This window comes from Coccinella septempunctata, chromosome 7 (genome assembly GCF_907165205.1).
Source record: "Coccinella septempunctata chromosome 7, icCocSept1.1, whole genome shotgun sequence".
Taxonomy (NCBI): Eukaryota; Metazoa; Arthropoda; class Insecta; order Coleoptera; family Coccinellidae; genus Coccinella; species Coccinella septempunctata.
Window position 1 is genome coordinate 8447132 of NC_058195.1, and position 18219 is coordinate 8465350.

The window sequence follows — 18219 nt, forward strand, 5'->3', positions numbered from 1 at the left end:
AACTGATTGGTCTTGATGAATTTTTAAGTGACCCCATCTCTTTTGGAACATTTCGTAGGTCAAATTTCGAAACATGTAGCCTTCCTGTATATGTAATGCATATCTAATAAACATAAAAATAGGGTCATGGAAGAATGCAGAATTTATACGAGTACTTCAATCTGGAATGGCTTATTATGATCTAAATGGCAATATAAAAGTTTTTGCATCAACAATGAAAATGACCGATTGCAAGAGATTGAAATATTAGGTAATTGTTATCATCACTATTGATGCCCCTATTTCTTCCAAATCATTTTGAAATTCCAAAGTGGTGCGCACTTCGAACATATTTTTCGCTCGATTGTCTAGAAACCATAAAGTCGAAATAATTCGAAAAATAATTATTTTTCACTCTATATGTTAATCCCTTCAAGGAAAATTTCATTCTCCAAATTGTTATGAAACTACCACTTCCACAATTTCAAAGAACGTGTTGGGTAATAATCGAATCTTATTTCAAACGGTCAAAAAATAGAATGAGACATAATTTTGGGTGATTGACTTGTAGATTTAAACTGTATGGCCCAGTGTTTCTAAAAAATCATCGCCAGTTCATTCCAATTTTTCCACCATTATCGGAAAACCATGTTGCATAATTTCCCAGTTACAAACCCAATATTTTGCGGGGTTTCCTATCAACTTCACGTTACTGTGATTGATGTCGAATTCGATAGTTTGATGTGGGGCCCCTGCATTTTCGAAGTACGGAAGTTTCGATTTACATTTACATCATTGGGATGAAAAATGTTTGGCATCAATTTTTTCAACGTTTCAATGCGTCATAAACGTGCAGGCGCTGTCGGTGTAACACCAGCAGAATAGATATAATTGAAAAGCGTCTGTTTTGGAGCATGAAAGAAGCCACAAAAACAATAGAGTTGTCGAATAGGACGAATGTGTTTGTGGAGCAGCTTTTAGAGTGCCAACTTTAGATTTTATTCGAAGTTATTATTACTGTACCGTCTGTTATGTACTGTACACTAATGAATCAGCATTTAAGGGCACATTTCAGATGGTTTGTTTTGATGAAATGGCTTCAACGGAGGTTACACATCAGTCTATCATATTCAGTTCATATTGCTTTAAATTTGATGAAAAAAACCTTGTATTTCATTGTGTAGAATATGTTAGATCATATGTTAACTGAGCACCATATGCAGGAGGTCTTAAATTGATACTTCAATTGGAATAAAATGCAGCTGGAGTGCATCAAATGCCTTCAAGAAAGGTGATTTCTGCGTTGAAGATAAGCCTCTATCTGGACAGCCAAAAAAAACTAGAAGATAAAGAATTGGAAGCATTACCTGCCCCTCCTGATAAAACGGCATTTTTTTCCAATTTTTCGGATTATTTGGCGGTTTATCGCAGAGCACGAAAAAGTTGGCTACTGCCTGTTTGTTTCACTTTTGCATTTCAAAGCGGACGGTGGAGCAGCGCACCATTTCTGCACCAGAAACGCCGCTGTTTGCATTAAATTACCATTTTCATTTGGCGCCCTGTTATTTCCGGACATTGTAACAAAATATTCGTTATGCTCAGTTGCACGAATTGCTGATTCGGTGTACACAAAGGTGTCCAATTATTTAACTTCGTATGGGTACGATTCCCAGGTTCTCAATAATTATTTCTTCCGATAGCAAAAAATAACATAGTACGGAAGGTTTGAACCAAATGAAACAATGGATGATGCTACTGCCTTCTTCATGTCATCATATTCCTGCGCGCCCCTGTTTTACGATTCACGAGGTTTTCTTAAAATGACAGTTTGAACCTGAGTGAAGAGAAATTGAATTGATAACTTCTTGTGTTGAAAACACAAGAGTTCCTGAGGTTGGCAGGCGATTGCGCACCGAAACGTTGTACAATATAAAAGAAAATAATGACCAACTTCAATTTTCAACCTTCGCTAATGAAAAGGATAAAATCCACTCACTGTTCCATATCCAGGTTTTTCAGCTCTGCAATTGTGGGATTCTCGCCCCTTATCAGATCGCCCTCGTTGTCTTTCTGAAGGACCGGGGTCTCACGCCCCATATCCTCCCTGTACCTGTCCCGTCCAGTCTCCTCCATCATCAGGTAATCCACGAGGTCAGAAAAATCGTCGTGCTCCTCAGATATATCATTGACCTTGTCCAGTTTGCCGTTCTGGACGAGAGTTTCCGAGGTTTTCTGCTCCGGTAGAGCTGCCTCTCTGGATGCATTAACGCCGCCACTGGAATTGAAGAGGTTCATGAAATATAACAAGATAAATCGAAGTCATGTTTGATTTTTCAACTTTTATCGTCATTTCGCAATGAATTCCCGATTTCTGATAGAAAATCGCTTATGGAAATGAATAACTAGCAGAATGCGTTTATTTATTCATTAATTTGTTTATTCGAAAGACCCATTCAACAGTTGGAGCCAATAAGAATATATCAAAAATCAACAGAATAAAATCAAAAGAAAATCAATCGAATAAACAATGTGTATTTATTTATATTTATATATTAAAAATTCCTACTGGTACACTTTTTATTTCTTATGAACCCATGTTGAATACCCCCATAATCAAAGATTATAGAGTTACCTAACCTAACTCTATAATCTTCATAGACGTCATAGACGAAAATTATGACGTGTTCTCTGTTCTGACAAGTGACAAATGACAAGAATAGTTCGGACATCCTCCACTCCCGCTAAAATATTAACAGTCTCATCTCAAATTTCATTTGGAGCCAGAGTAATATCTCTTGTACTCGTTGCAGTGGACAATAAATATTTAACGTGGCCATTGTGATGGAAGATTTACCGTTGAACCCGAAGGATCACTTCACTTATGCATCCAACCAGACTAGAAGTATGAAATTGCCCTGCTGAAAAACCAGAGCTCGCCCTGTTGCGCTGGGCATAAAACCCCCAATATTGCACACTTCGTTGGAATGACTTTTTAGCCTGCGAAAAACGTAATATTCGCCACTCCAAAACAAGCCCCTCATCATTCACATCTTCGCTGCCGAAATTTCGTTATATTTGTCGGAGGGAGAAAACGAATTCATATAATTCTAATTTAATCCCTTATGGGGGAAAATTATTTTATTCAAGGTTGGGATGAAGTTACAGTACAGTACGACGGTTGTTTTTATTAAAACAACTCACATTTGATTGGTTTATCTGTAGAATCATTGGACATGCCAAAATAATAAGCAATCCGTTTCGAAACATTCAAATTTACATTGAATCTCAAAATAATACCTTCATTTTGATTCAATAGTCAAACATAGTGTCAGTAACTACGATAATATTTATATTGGAAATTGTGGATATTTGAAAAGTTGAGACGCCTTTTTTTCTAAACAGATATAAAAGCGAATCAGCTTAAATTCGGTCGTATCATCAGAACCAGGTGAAGGTTGTTAAAATTTGGAAACTAAAACATAAACAAGTTACGTATGAGTACAATTTCACATAATGATAGAAAATAGCTCGAAAACAATGGATGGGAACGAGCTAGTTATATTTACGATAACTTCTGAGGATTTTGTTTTATTCAATGTCACGAACGTTTATTGAATCGTACGATAGAATTTCTACATCGTGGTGAATGATTGAGATAGATATCAAGTTACGCAATGATGTTACAGGGAATGAAATGTCTGACTCCAACAAAACGCAGCGAATTTTATGCAAAGCAAAACTATCGTGAATATTCCAATAAATGATTGAGTAATTTCTTGGAAGATAGGATTTTCAGACAGTCGATTCAGACCTCTGAAAAATTTATAAAAACCCGTACATAGTTTTTGATTTTTTTTGTCGCTAAAATTTGTCAGTTTATCTCAAGCAGATTTCGAGATAGCTGGCTATATACTGCTATAACAGTTTTGCATCAATTTTTCAAGAACATATTATTCTCACAGCTCCGTTTTCTAGCCAATGATCCCAGTTCAAAATTCAGTTTTTGAATTCCATACTTCTGGACAGCAATTGAGCATTGCATCATCAAATGGTTCTCTTCGAGGAAACTTCTCCTTCTCAGTATTTTAGGAGTGTAATAGAATGGCCTGATTTTTAGTCAACGGGTCTGATTATATAACCGGAAATCCCAATTCGATCAGACGAATATAACAGGAGATATCGCAGATTGAAAATTCCAATTTTTGAAAAATGCCATTTTCAAGATGAAAATCTAAACGGACAGAGATAGGCTCTCAAAATTGCTCGCAATAGATTCAGCGTGTTCGAAAACCTATATTTTCATACCAAAGTTTCGAATATCTGGCCCTGTTTAGAAGAAAATAATTTTTTTTGTTTTTCCACTTTTCATTTTCGAGTTGACTTCGAAGAGCTCTCTGGAGTGCAATTCTCTATGGATTCATCAACTATTTGGTTTTCTGGAATCCTCAAAACAAATTCTATGCACTCCATATTCTAAGACAGTAATAGAACATCCTGATTTTCAGACAGACTAGCAAATATGTCGTTTCAGGGGGGTATAACCCCTTGCTCATTTTTGACCCAAAAAATCGAGATTTTCGAAATCGAGTTTTTGTGCTAGGGTGGAAGCCTAGGCAACGCTGATTATATAACCGGAAATCCCAATTCGATCAGACGAATATAACAGGAGATATCGCAGATTGAAAATGGCAATTTTTGAAAAATGCCATTTGCAAGATGAAAATCTAAACGAAGGGAAATAAGCTCTCAATATTGCTTGCAATAAATTCAGCGTGTCCGAAAACTTATATTTTCATACCAAAATTTCGAATATCTGTTCGAAAACCTACATTTCGATACCAAAATTTCGAATATGTGGCCTGTTTAGGAGAAAATAATTTTTTTTGTTTTTCCACTTTTCATTTTCTAGTTGACTTCGAAGAGCTCTCTGGAGTGCAATTCTCTATGGAATCATCAACTATTTGGTTTTCTTGAATCCTCAAAACAAATTCTTAGCACTCCATATCCTAGGACAGTAACAAAACATCCTGATTTTTGGACAGACTAGCACATATATCATTTTAGGGGGGTCTAACCACTTCCCCATTTTTAACTCAAAAAATCGAGATTTTCGATATCGAGTTTTTGTGCTAGGATGGAAGCCTAGGCAACGCTGATTATAGAACCGGAAATCCCAATTGGATCAGACGAATATAACAGGAGATATCGCAGATTGAAAATTACAATTTTTGAAAAATGCCATTTTCAAGATAAAAATCTAAACGGAGGGAGATAGGCTCTCGAAATTGCTCGCAATAGATTCAGCGTGTTCGAAAACCTACATTTCGATACCAAAAATTCGAATATGTGGCCCTGTTTAGAAGAAAATAATTTTTTTTTGTTTTTCCACTTTTCATTTTCGAGTTGACTTCGAAGAGCTCTCTGGAGTGCAATTCTCTATGGAATCATCAACTATTTGGTTTTCTAGAATCCTCAAAACAAATTCTATGCACTCCATATCCTAGGACAGTAACAGAATATCCTGATTTTCAGACAGACTAGCAAATATGTCATTTTAGGGGGGTCTAACCCCTTGCTCATTTTTGACGCAAAAAATCGAGATTTTTCGATATCGAGTTTTTGTGCTAGGATGGAAGCCTAGGCAACGCTGATTATAGAACCGGAAATCCCAATTGGATCAGACGAATATAACAGGAGATATCGCAGATTGAAAATTGCAATTTTTGAGAAATGCCATTTTCAAGATGAAAATCTAAACGGAGGGAGATAGGCTCTCGAAATTGCTCGCAAAAGATTCAGCGTGTTCGAAAACCTACATTTCGATACCAAAATTTCGAATATATGGCCCTGTTCAGGAGAAAATAATTTTTTTTGTTTTTCCACTTTTCATTTTCGAGTTGACTTCGAAGAGCTCTCTGGAGTGCAATTATCTATGGAATCATCAACTATTTGGTTTTCTAGAATCCTCAAAACAAATTCTATGCACTCCATGTCCTAGGACAGTAACAGAACATCCTGATTTTCAGATAGACTAGCAAATATGTCGTTTTAGGGAGGTCTAACCCCTTGCTCATTTTTGACCCAAAAAATCGAGATTTTCAAAATCGAGTTTTTGTGCTAGGGTGGAAGCCTAGGCAACGCTGATTATATAACCGGAAATCCCAATTCGATCAGACGAATATAACAGGTGATATCGCAGATTGAAAATTGCAATTTTTGAAAAATGCCATTTTCAAGATGAAAATCTAAACGGAGGGAGATAGGCTCTCGAAATTGCTCGCAATAGATTCAGCGTGTTCGAAAATCTACATTTCGATACCAAAATTTCGAATTTGCCCTGTTTAGGAGATAATAATTTTTTTTGTTTTTCCACTTCTCATTTTCTAGTTGAATTCGAAGAGCTCTCTGGAGTGCAATTCTCTATGGAATCATCAATTATTTGGTTTTCTAGAATCCTCAAAACAAATTCTATGCACTACATATCCTAGGACAGTAACAGAATATCCTGATTTTCAGACAGACTAGCAAATATGTCATTTTAGGGGGGTCTAACCCCTTGCTCATTTTTGACCCAAAAAATCGAGATTTTCGAAATCGAGTTTTTGTGCTAGGGTGGAAGCCTAGGCAACGCTGATTATATAACCGGAAATCCCAATTCGATCAGACGAATATAACAGGTGATATCGCAGATTGAAAATTGCATTTTTTGAAAAATGCCATTTTCAAGATGAAAATCTAAACGGAGGGAGATGTGCTCTCGAAATTGCTCGCAATAGATTCAGCGTGTTCGGAAACCTACATTTCGATACCAAAATTTCGAATTTGTGGCCTTGTTTAGGAGAAAATAATTTTTTTTGTTTTTCCACTTTTCATTTTCTAGTTGACTTCGAAGAGCTCTCTGGAGTGCAATTCTCTATGGAATCATCAACTATTTGGTTTTCTTGAATCCTCAAAACAAATTCTATGCACTCCATATCCTAGGACAGTAACAGAACATCCTGATTTTTGGACAGACTAGCAAATATATCATTTTAGGGGGGTCTAACCCCTTGCTCATTTTTGACCCAAAAAATCGAGATTTTCGATATCGAGTTTTTGTGCTAGGATGGAAGCCTAGGCAACGCTGATTATAGAACCGGAAATCCCAATTGGATCAGACGAATATAACAGGAGATATCGCAGATTGAAAATTGCAATTTTTGAAAAAAGGCCATTTTCAAGATGAAAATCTAAACGGAGGGAGAAAGGCTCTCGAAATTGCTCGCCATAGATTCAGCGTGTTCGAAAATCTACATTTCGATACCAAAATTTCGAATTTGTGGCCCTGTTTAGGAGATAATAATTTTTTTTGTTTTTCCACTTCTCATTTTCTAGTTGAATTCGAAGAGCTCTCTGGAGTGCAATTCTCTATGGAATCATCAACTATTTGGTTTTCTAGAATCCTCAAAACAAATTCTATGCACTCCATATCCTAGGACAGTAACAGAACATCCTGATTATTGGACAGACTAGCAAATATATCATTTTAGGGGGGTCTAACCCCTTGCTCATTTTTGACCCAAAAAATCGAGATTTTTCGATATCGAGTTTTTGTGCTAGGATGGAAGCCTAGGCAACGCTGATTATAGAACCGGAAATCCCAATTGGATCAGACGAATATAACAGGAGATATCGCAGATTGAAAATTGCAATTTTTGAAAAATGCCATTTTCAAGATGAAAATCTAAACGGAGGGAGAAAGGCTCTCGAAATTGCTCGCAATAGATTCAGCGTGTTCGAAAACCTACATTTCGATACCAAAATTTCGAATATGTGGCCCTGTTTAGGAGAAAAAATTTTTTTTTGTTTTTCCACTTTTCATTTTCGAGTTGACTTCGAAGAGCTCTCTGGAGTGCAATTCTCTATGGAATCATCAACTATTTGGTTTTCTAGAATCCTCAAAACAAATTCTATGCACTCCATATCCTAGGACAGTAACAGAACATCCTGATTTTTGGACAGACTAGCAAATATATCATTTTAGGGGGGTCTAACCCCTTGCTCATTTTTGACCCAAAAAATCGAGATTTTCGATATCGAGTTTTTGTGCTAGGATGGAAGCCTAGGCAACGCTGATTATAGAACCGGAAATCCCAATTGGATCAGACGAATATAACAGGAGATATCGCAGATTGAAAATTGCAATTTTTGAAAAATGGCATTTTCAAGATGAAAATCTAAACGAAGGGAGATAGGCTCTTGAAATTACTCGCAATAGATTCAGCGTGTTCGAAAACCTATATTTTCATACCAAAATTTCGGCCTGTTTAGGAGAAAATAATTTTTTTTGTTTTTCCACTTTTCATTTTCTAGTTGACTTCGAAAGGCTCTCTGGAGTGCAATTCTCTGTGGAATCATCAACTATGAATTTGGTTTTCTAGAATCCTCAAAACAAACTCTATGCACTTTATATCCTAAGACAGCAAATTTAAATTCTCAGATGAGAGAATGCCTGTCGAGAAGCTATTTGACCGAGTAACGAATAGGATTATTATGTGAAACGTAACTAAAACAAACTTGAGGTTGATAAGGTAGCGATAAAATCCACTGATTCACTTGCCTATAGGGAGATATAGTTCTGTTTATGTTCTATTCAATGTGATTCATTCGAAAGCCATGAGAAACTGCATAGAATTAATTTTGTGGACATAATCATCGGCTGTGTATCAGGAATTTGATGATATTTACAACTGGAGAGATCCAACAATTCCTGGTCAACATCATCCATCGTTAATAGATCATTAGTTAATATAATACCCAGGAATATCAAGTAAATCTTGGGAGTTTTCAGAAAATTCGTAATTCGGGAAAAATATTCGTATTCACTGTTCTGCAGTTGTTTTCATCATGGTCAATTTGAAATATGAGATACTATTAAACAAAATTTATGAGCATTAATGCGATTGGACGTTAAAAACAGCACAATATACATCAGAAGTCATAACAATAAAATTCACAGGAGCGTAACTTTTCATTTACCGTAATGATGCATTTCAAGATTGATTAATTTTCAATAGATACACAATCCATGCTCAGGTCAATCGGCTACCATTCCCTCAATATATCTAAGATAAAAGTAAATTGATGTCCACGACAGGGCATCTTTTAATACCTTGATGCATGCAAATTTGAGAATTCAATTCAACACTACATAAACAAATTTCGTTTTGTGCTTGTAGCTGATTTTGGGGGATTCTTTTCGGAGTATCTGAACAATGGAGGTTGGCGCAAATCACTAAATACTCCATTAAAACATTTCGAAAAGACTGGGTGACAACCTAGAAAAAAATCTCGAACTAACCTGTTGGTCTTCTGCAAAAACCTCTTCCTAAAACTGTTGTAAGCCGCTTCTGGTCCATCCTCCTTCTGCACATACCTCACCCTACCGTGCGAGGGCACTACGTAATTTTCCGCGTAACCATAGTCCATCTGGATGTCGATGATAAGAAGAAGAGTAAAAAGCACTGCCGCAACACTCAAGCCCAACACGAACCTTTCCTTCAACTTCAGTCCCATCCGAAACATGTTCAACGCGTCCGCGACACCGACTGAACTCTTATCAAACTCAAAGTTCAACAATTTCTTATTGTTTTTATTATTAGTCTTTAAATCGTTCGTCGATTCAGCGCAAAAATCCGCTCCGGGAGGCGGACTGTACTTCGACTTGATTCTATGTTCTTCGAGTTGAACGCCAGTCTTATCTGTACGGTTCGGTGGTTTTTCTTTGGTCGATATCGCTTTGGTTGTGTGTTCTCGCTTATCACTGTTCGAAATTAACTTATTTACATTAATACCCCTGTAAGTCTCCTTGATAACTCGCCTATTATGGTAGCTGTTATCTTTCCTATCGGACAGATTTAATTTACCGCTTTCATTCAGTTTAACATCCTCGTTGGAACTACTTGACAACAACTCGGAATCCCGCTTCACTCTAACAGCGGCGTGAAAATCCCTGGATTTCTTATGGCGCAAATTGTCGGTGTACACTTCGAACGATCTGGATTTTACGAATTTCAACCTGTCCAACTTAGGGCTGTAGTGGTCGTGGATGTAACCTTCGGGAAGTGGTTCAGCCTGTTCTTGGACTATCCCCTCTTCCTTCAGATGTTGATCTGGCAGTGATGGTGAAAGGGGTTGATGTTGAGCTTGTATTTGGAAGGATGTTTTTGGCCTTCGAGGTGGAGGTACTGGTGGCTGGTAGCTGTAGTTGTAGGAGGGTGGGGTGCTTAATTTGGTGTCGCCATGATGGTTGTTGGAGTGATCCAAGGTAGGGGCTGCGATGTCTGAACATTGCAGCCTTCCGTCTCGCTGAGCCAGGTCTTTCAGCCTTCGTTAACGAACCAGTGCCTGCAAAAAAAAAGCTACATGAGGCGATGCCTTAAAACCTTCAACCAACGAAGGAAGGATACGTAACAAAAACTTGTGCTTGTTGGAGATGAAGGCCTTCAACTGCAAACAAATAGATGCCACCGGTTGACAAACGCGAATGCGATCCGGACAATTTGCCGGAGTGTAAACAGATCGGTTTCCTGAGGCCAGTGAAATTTTTCATCGAAGCGTGGAAAATGCCGGTGTACGGACAAAGCGGATGAAAAATTAGATAATGGACGCCCTGCGTGACTTATCAGAACGCGTTCCAATTTCTAGCCAAGCGGCGATTGTTTCGGTTTCACTCTGTAGGTTGGGATGATGGGAATGTTTACTTTCGGGCTCAGAAGTGTTAGAAATGTTCATTATTGGATCGGAAACGTTTGATTGCTCCCATTGAGTTAACAGCCTCGGTTTCGTGTTGGTTTTGTTGGCGGTGGAAAGCGGAGTGATTAGTTTGATGATTCTCTGGGTGTTTAACAATCATTGATTCGTATATTCAGCTAATACTTGCATGTGAAAGAACTGTTAATTATTGAAAGGCGTAAACGCCACTACAATTTCTGATCGTCTCTGAAGTGTACAGTTTGATAAGTAGGGACAAAGACCTACATTAGGAAAGTCATAAGTCTAAAGTCCATCAACGGTTACTGTCATGATTCTGTTCAAATTGAAGACTGCAAGTTCGTCATTTCCGCTGTAGTTGTTAATATAGAATATTCGCCATAGTTGGAGAGCCCACGATGCTAAATTGGAATTTACTCAAGCATCGTGTAGACCTAGAGGATTTTGAATAAAGATACTCCATATGCCTTACGTGTCTCTGATAATAAATTCATGTTAATCTGACAGATTTTTATACAAATGGTTAATCTTGGTGTTGCAGACGTGTGACTTTTCTTGATCTGACAGTTTGAAGATAATAACAATGCATTTTTTCAAAATATCTCCCTTCCTATACCTCTAATCGTTTCTGTATTCATTATAAAAGTTGTAAATAATAAAATTCTATAAAAATTTTGTCTGAAGCAATTTTACATACTCTTAACCGTTTTAGAGCTAGTGGGCGATGAGGGCCAGGAGCTTAGCCATTAATGCGAAAGGGCAAGGTCAATGTAGAATCCCAGTCTGATCTACATTCATCGTCACATATCTCAAAAATCTTTGAACGTAAAAATTATTAAGTTGCTTCGGACGAAATTTGTAGAAAATGATATGCTCTAAAACTTTTATATTGAATGCGAAAACAATTTGAAGGCTCGAAGAGGAGATAATTTCAAGAAAACTGATTTTTGTGACCTTTATGGTCAACTTTTATTGTTATTCTTCAATCATTAGCTTCAAAATAAGAAAAAAAACCACCACACTGGAGAATGTACACGTGACTTTTTTTTTGCAGTTTGAAGTTCAATTATGGATTTTCATCAAGTATCGGCCACATCGATTCAATATACAGAGTGGGCTCAGACGAGATAACAGACGGAATGAATTTTTTTCTAGAAAATGCTCTAACACGTCGATTTTTGATTCAAAGGGGGCAGCTTTTAAAATTGAATTCAGAACTATATTACTCCATCCCTTAGTGTAACAATCCTTATATTCTGAACAGTGAAGATGGAGTGAGTGATATCTCATTTCAAAGTTATTTCTAATCTGAGCTCAACGTAGTCAAAAAGTGTTCAGTTAATTCATGCGTTTTCGAGATATTCAAATTTGAACTTTGTTATTCCGTTAAACATGCTGTATGAATCGAACAAATTTCCACTAATTTATTCTGTGATTTCGATAACAAACGTTAACTGCGCTACAACAAACATCACAATATTACTCATCGATTCTTTCTGTAATGATTAAGGTAAAAATGATTTATTCATTGGCAAAAAGAATTGAAATGACTTTTCTGTTTTTGAAGAAAAACGAGTGCAGAAACCGTAAAGCAGATTTATCATCAAAATTACAGAATAAATGAGAGAAAAATCGATTGATTCTCACAGCATCTTGAAGAGAAAATCAATAACTATTGTTTGAAATTAAAATGTGAATATTTCTAAAACGAATGGATTAAATGACGAATAAATAGATATGCTGAACTCAGAATAGATAGGCCTTTCAGATGAGGTATCACTTACCCTATCTTATTCAAATCTATATTCATATCTATATTCAAATTTTAGGGGTTGGAACAGTAAGGGTTGAAACGATACGGTTTCGAAATCAGTTCATCTCATTTATTTCGTTTTCAAAAGCCGTCTCTGATTCCTTCCGGTTGAGAAAGAACTCCATAGACAACGGTAATAAAAATCTAGGCTTACATAACTGAAGATGAATGAAAATGCTGAACGTTTTCATTATGAATACCTTAGGACATTTCACCGTTTTCTTCATGCTCTGAATCTGTAAATGGATTGCCGGCAAGTAGTGCACACAGACAATGCATACAAGTGAATTCGGTATGAGCATAACTGATCTTTGTCAACCGATCGTTGTCGTTTCAAGAACAACGAACGTACAGAATACTAAGGAAGTAGCTCATCACGTAATGAAGACATGAATGTTGGATTTCCGTCATCCAAATTTGACAAGTGTTAACGGATCCTCAACATTAGGTGCTCAATATCGGAAATAACAAACCGAGAGCTTGTCAGGAAAAAAGAGCATATATATATTCATTCCAATTACGCGTTCGTCGGCTTAAAAAATTCAAATACGAAAAATCCAATAACTGTAACGAGGCGCTGTCATATACCGTCGGCATCCGCGTCTAAATTAATATTTGATGGGGACGTAGATACTCGACAAAATTGAATGCAACGTTGAAAGTACACATTATACGTAATTTCAAAGGTATTCACGCACGAAAAAACCCACGTGGAGTGAACAGAGTCGACTTGATGCGAAAACAACGCGAAATGGATGATCAATGTGGGTTTTATCTGTTCGAGCAAATACCTGCACACTGTTTTCGATTCCGAATGAATGATTAGGTAAATTTTGACGTTTTAATGGTATAGTGTGAAATAGGGTAGATGTTATGTCAATATAGATAGTTAATCTTCCATTTTGCGGTAATATTTCATTGATATGCCATTAGGATGAGCTATTTGAGTGATATTGGGTGTATTTGAAGCCGTTTCAATAACAGCGCAAGATCTGAACATAAAGGGTTGTCATATTTCAAAAACGGTGACCTATTTTCATGTGAGAATGAGGTTCAAATATGCTAAATGACTCAGACTATTGATTAGGATATATATCATGCTTCAGAATTCGGATATAAATTTAAAAAAATAAAATATACTTGTCCCAAGTCACCCACCGATTTGGGAGGCTTGGGCCACAAGTTAAAATCCATTGATTTCTCAAATCTCAAATGAAATAGGTGACTTGGGACGGTGTATAGTTTTGAAAAATTAGAATTTGTGATTATATAGTTGAAATTCGGTAAGGAAATTAAATGATAAACCCCTATTACAGCGAAAGTAAATATATTGCAACTGAAATGTAATAAAACTTAACAAAACAAGGGAACTTTGATTTCCTTCATTCTTTCGTTATTTCTTCGTGGAAATAACGTAAATAATAATATCCTGCGAAAAATCGGCATATTTCCTGCTGCCAATGCGCCGCTTGTATCTATTCAGCATTGTCCCAAGTCACCCTATGAAACAAAATAAATGAATGAGATCCGTGCTGCCGTTTGATTTGTAAACAACCTTGTTTCATGACATATCCAATATTCCAATATCCCACGTATCCAGAAAAAAAAATTACACATGCACGAAGTGAAACACATGTACAGGACACTAGAAAGTATAAGGGCCATAAAAAACGCGCTTTTACTCTCCAGAATTCTTTAATTTTTCCTGTCAATTCAAACGCTCTGGTCACGGCAATCTTAACAGAAATTAATTGTTAAACTAACCGAAAGGACGCTACACAATCTCATAAGTTTGTTCCTTCACTCATAAATGGTAAGAAACAAATAAATCTGCAAGGGGGTAATTGTCCCAAGTTACAGGACTGTCCCTAGTCACCCGAATCTACCGGTAGTCCTAAAAATGAAAATAAAGGCATATTTCGAATTGGAACATGCTGTAAGTAAATAAATAACTTCAAAACAAAACAAAAAGTATTTATGAAACTCTGCAGACAAGCACAATGCATCATAAAGCGTCTAATAGTTCTTTACTACTATATGCTTCACCTCAATCCTGTATTTCATTAAAAAGAATGAATCGAAGTTGATCTGACAAGAAGTACGTTCGACTCATCCAGTATAAACTGCTTCAACGAAGGTAGAAAAAATGATTTTCTTTCGGTATCACAGTTCCACATTCAACCCAACGACAAAAACGATTAAAGAAAGATTTAATATTCAAATGAAAGAAGTATCGTCGCACATAAAACACGGTCGGGGAACATTTCCCGGCAAAATGCAGCGTGAGGCGTGCATTTCAGCGCCACCCAGTACTACATAATTATTGATAAGCGCTTTTTCCAGCACTTAGTACGCGCATATCCCTAAAATCTGCATCGGAATGAAATCTACCAACGTGAAAATTACGTTAATCGACAGGAATTTCCATAAGGATCTCATTAAACATGGGTAAACCAAGTGAAACAGATTATAATCATGGACTGAATGGAGGCTCCACTTTTGAATGCAACGACGTGGAGTGCATTCTATGGAAACGACGAGAAATTTCAATGCACTATTAATTTGCACTGCATGAAAAAAATCATCGTCTTGGGAATTTCTACTGTATCGTTTCTCACATGACATCTGAGATAGTACAGTGAAAATTAACGTTAATATATAAGAAGTACGAATAAAATTCCTGTTGAAATCAGAAAGGATGAGTGAAGGAAAGATTTTGTATTTTATTCCAAATAGACATATTTTTGAGAGCACTAAAACTCTCTGTCTTCTCTCTTCTCCAATCACTACTCGCCAGTGTACCTGTTTCATTGTCCACCATAATGTTTGAAGCTTGTATTCGCCAGTAAGTGAAAATCTTCTGAACAAGGGTCTCCTTGTTAGATTAACTCCATAGAAGCACAGTCTTCTGAGTAGTCATCCACATGCTTTACTGATGGATCAAAATCAGAGAGAGGCACCGGTACTAGCATATACTAAACTGAGTGTCTCTAAAGCCCTGAAAAGTGAACCCTCTATTTTAGAGACCGAGACACTGGCTGTTTACGTATGCGCTCAGGAGTGTCTTGAAATGAATCTCAAAGCGACGAATATCTATATCACCACGGACAGCCAAGCCTCGCTGAGGTCCCTAGAATCATACTGCCAGGGATCTCTGCAGACATGGGAGTGCCGTTATAACATGAAGCAACAGGCCAGAGGCAACAAAATGACTCTACGAAGGGTACCAGGGCATTGTGGTGTTGAAGGAAATGGATAAGCAGATGAACTTGCAAAAAGAGCATCGAGATTGACGCCTGCTAGACCTGAGCCTTTCTGTGAGTGTTTCTCTGGATAAACACTCCTGGACTCACTTACTTAGTCAAAGAAAATCGAGATGATATCACCGACGTATACCAGAAAGCTGCTGAAGCTGTCACGAGCTGAGCTTCGGATGATGATAGGACTGCTGGCTGTTATACGTCATTTGCTGATTTCCCCATACGTTATGAATGATATTTGAACCTTAAGGAAAAGTCAGTAGACTCTGTGTATCAGATGCAGAAACAGCTGAACACATGGTATGCAAGTGTCCAGAGCTGACTGGCCTAAGAACCTTTCATATGGCGACAAAGCTCACGAGGTAACTTTCAAGGCTCCTAAGGATGTAGTCGGTTTTATCAAAACCATTGACGACCTCCTTGGGTTCCTATGAATGAGTAGGAAAGAGAACAAAAGATCTACAAGGTAGGAGTACCCGAAAGTCTAACCGAGCCACAACTTTACAAATAATAATGAAAATAAGAGTAAATGTGATATCACACTTTGGGTAACGTTGTATGAATTGGCCAATGGCACCTGTGTACGAAGAATCCAATGTGTTCTATTGGACATCGAATAAAACTTATCCTAGCCTAAATAAACTTTCATTAATAATTACGTAGAACCGTTTGATGTTATTTGAAACGAAATGAAGACTGAAGAAAAAAAATCCTTAAAATGAAATTCGCTTCAAGGTTGGGCCAGAAGACACCCTAGTTCAGATCTTAGATTATTGGTAAGTAAATTCGCAGTGTTCACTGGAGATTCGAAGATCTCTCCTACTGGAATCAACCAGAGATATTCACTATTCCCTCGATCTCAATCGTTCCTTCCTCCATCCAAACTGATTGACCCGACAACCATTCATGAGATGCGACAAACGAACAAACTAATTCGAACTAGTTCAGCAGGAAGCCGCGAAGATGTTGGCGGGTTTAATCGCAACATAATTTCCCAAGAAGCTTAACACAAAGATTCACTAATCCCTTATTCAAACAACTGTGTCAGAACGCGTCTAGGGAGCTGGTTGCTCTGCCCCGCTCGCAGAGAACATATTAACCAGTAATTGCGGCATGTGAATGGGATGTGTGTGTGTTAAACAGTGAGGAAAGGTTCAAGGTTTGAGGTCCATTGTACATGAAAGCGGCCGAGCGTGGCCATGGTGTTGTACGGAGTGTTCTCGACGGTGGAGTGGAATCTTCAGATGGAATGGTGTTGATTTATTTCATTCCTGGCACACATGATGTCGAGGATTCGGTTCGTTGTACGAATCAGTTGAGCAAACAGAACAAATAGGTTGAAATGGGATAACCCAGTCAAAAATCGTTGGGAACCTCAGGAGTGGCTGAAATTGTGGATTAAATTGAGTCCACATTTCCGGATGAATCTTGGATTGTGACTGCGGAATTTTTGCTCTTCTACTACTCTACTAACTCAACTAGAAAAAAATTCCAATCAGAGATTCAATTAGGAATAACCCGCTCATTGTCTTGATAGTTGGGGAGCCGACGATGCTAAATCGGGATTTACTCGATTGTCGTGGAGACCTAGTGGATTTTGAAGATTAGATGGTAGAAAGAAAAAAAAAGGTTCTATGATGTATGCATATTCAGAGGTAGGGAAAGCGTCTGCAGGTTTTCAAAGATGTAAAAAAAATCGTCAGGTTTACATAAAAGAACGTGTCAGATTAAGCCACTGTATATGCCCTACGTGTCTCTGATAATAAATTCATGTTAAACTGACAGTTTGCGTAGTGGGACTGGCCGTACGAAAAAAGAGATCTAATCGTTTCTCAATAATATCCTCAGAAGACTGAGGAGGCGAAGTATTCGTGGTCGAGACAAGACTCAGGCCACGCTGACTCAAAATACGAATGAGTCTTTGAGAAGTTCTTGTGAAGGTCTTGCAGTTGTTCTTGAGTGTGGGACAGGTCTTGCACAGTCCATGTTGAGACGTTGGACAGCTTGGAGAAGATGTCCTTCATGAGTTGCAGTCTACTCATTTGAGTAGCGACTTTTAATTTGATGTTGGTGGGAAGACCAGCCGAGCGAGTTTGAGGTCCCACATCAGGCTGCGAAGATGTGGAAGATCTGGACGATCGAGTAGGAGGGACCTGGAGTTGAGTGTCATCCTCTTTTGGAGATGGAGAAGATCCTCCCGACTTTTGAGACATGACCTTTTTGAGATGAATGTGATATGAATGAATGATAATTCCAACTCAATCATCCGGCCCGAAGGACCAAATGTTGAACAATCTGGGTGTTGAGATTTTTGGCAATTACTTAAAAGTGGACTGTTACCAAATGATTGAGTTGGAGATGGTAAAATAAAATCTTTATTGTATATCAAACACGTCACATAATAAATAGACACTC

The 18219-nt window shown here is 37.6% G+C and overlaps 1 protein-coding gene across 1 annotated transcript in view; it reads right to left on the reverse strand.

Moving 5' to 3' along the window:
• The window catches only part of LOC123316628 (extracellular serine/threonine protein CG31145), a 138218-nt gene that overhangs the window by 105500 nt on the left and 14499 nt on the right, over positions 1–18219 (reverse strand). The window contains exons 2-3 of the mRNA XM_044902805.1: positions 9320–10365; positions 1976–2254 (exon numbers count right to left, since the gene is read on the reverse strand). Of these exons, the coding sequence (XP_044758740.1) occupies positions 1976–2254; positions 9320–9543 (503 nt within the window). The 5' untranslated portion in view covers positions 9544–10365. The remainder of the gene's footprint in view (positions 1–1975; positions 2255–9319; positions 10366–18219) is intronic.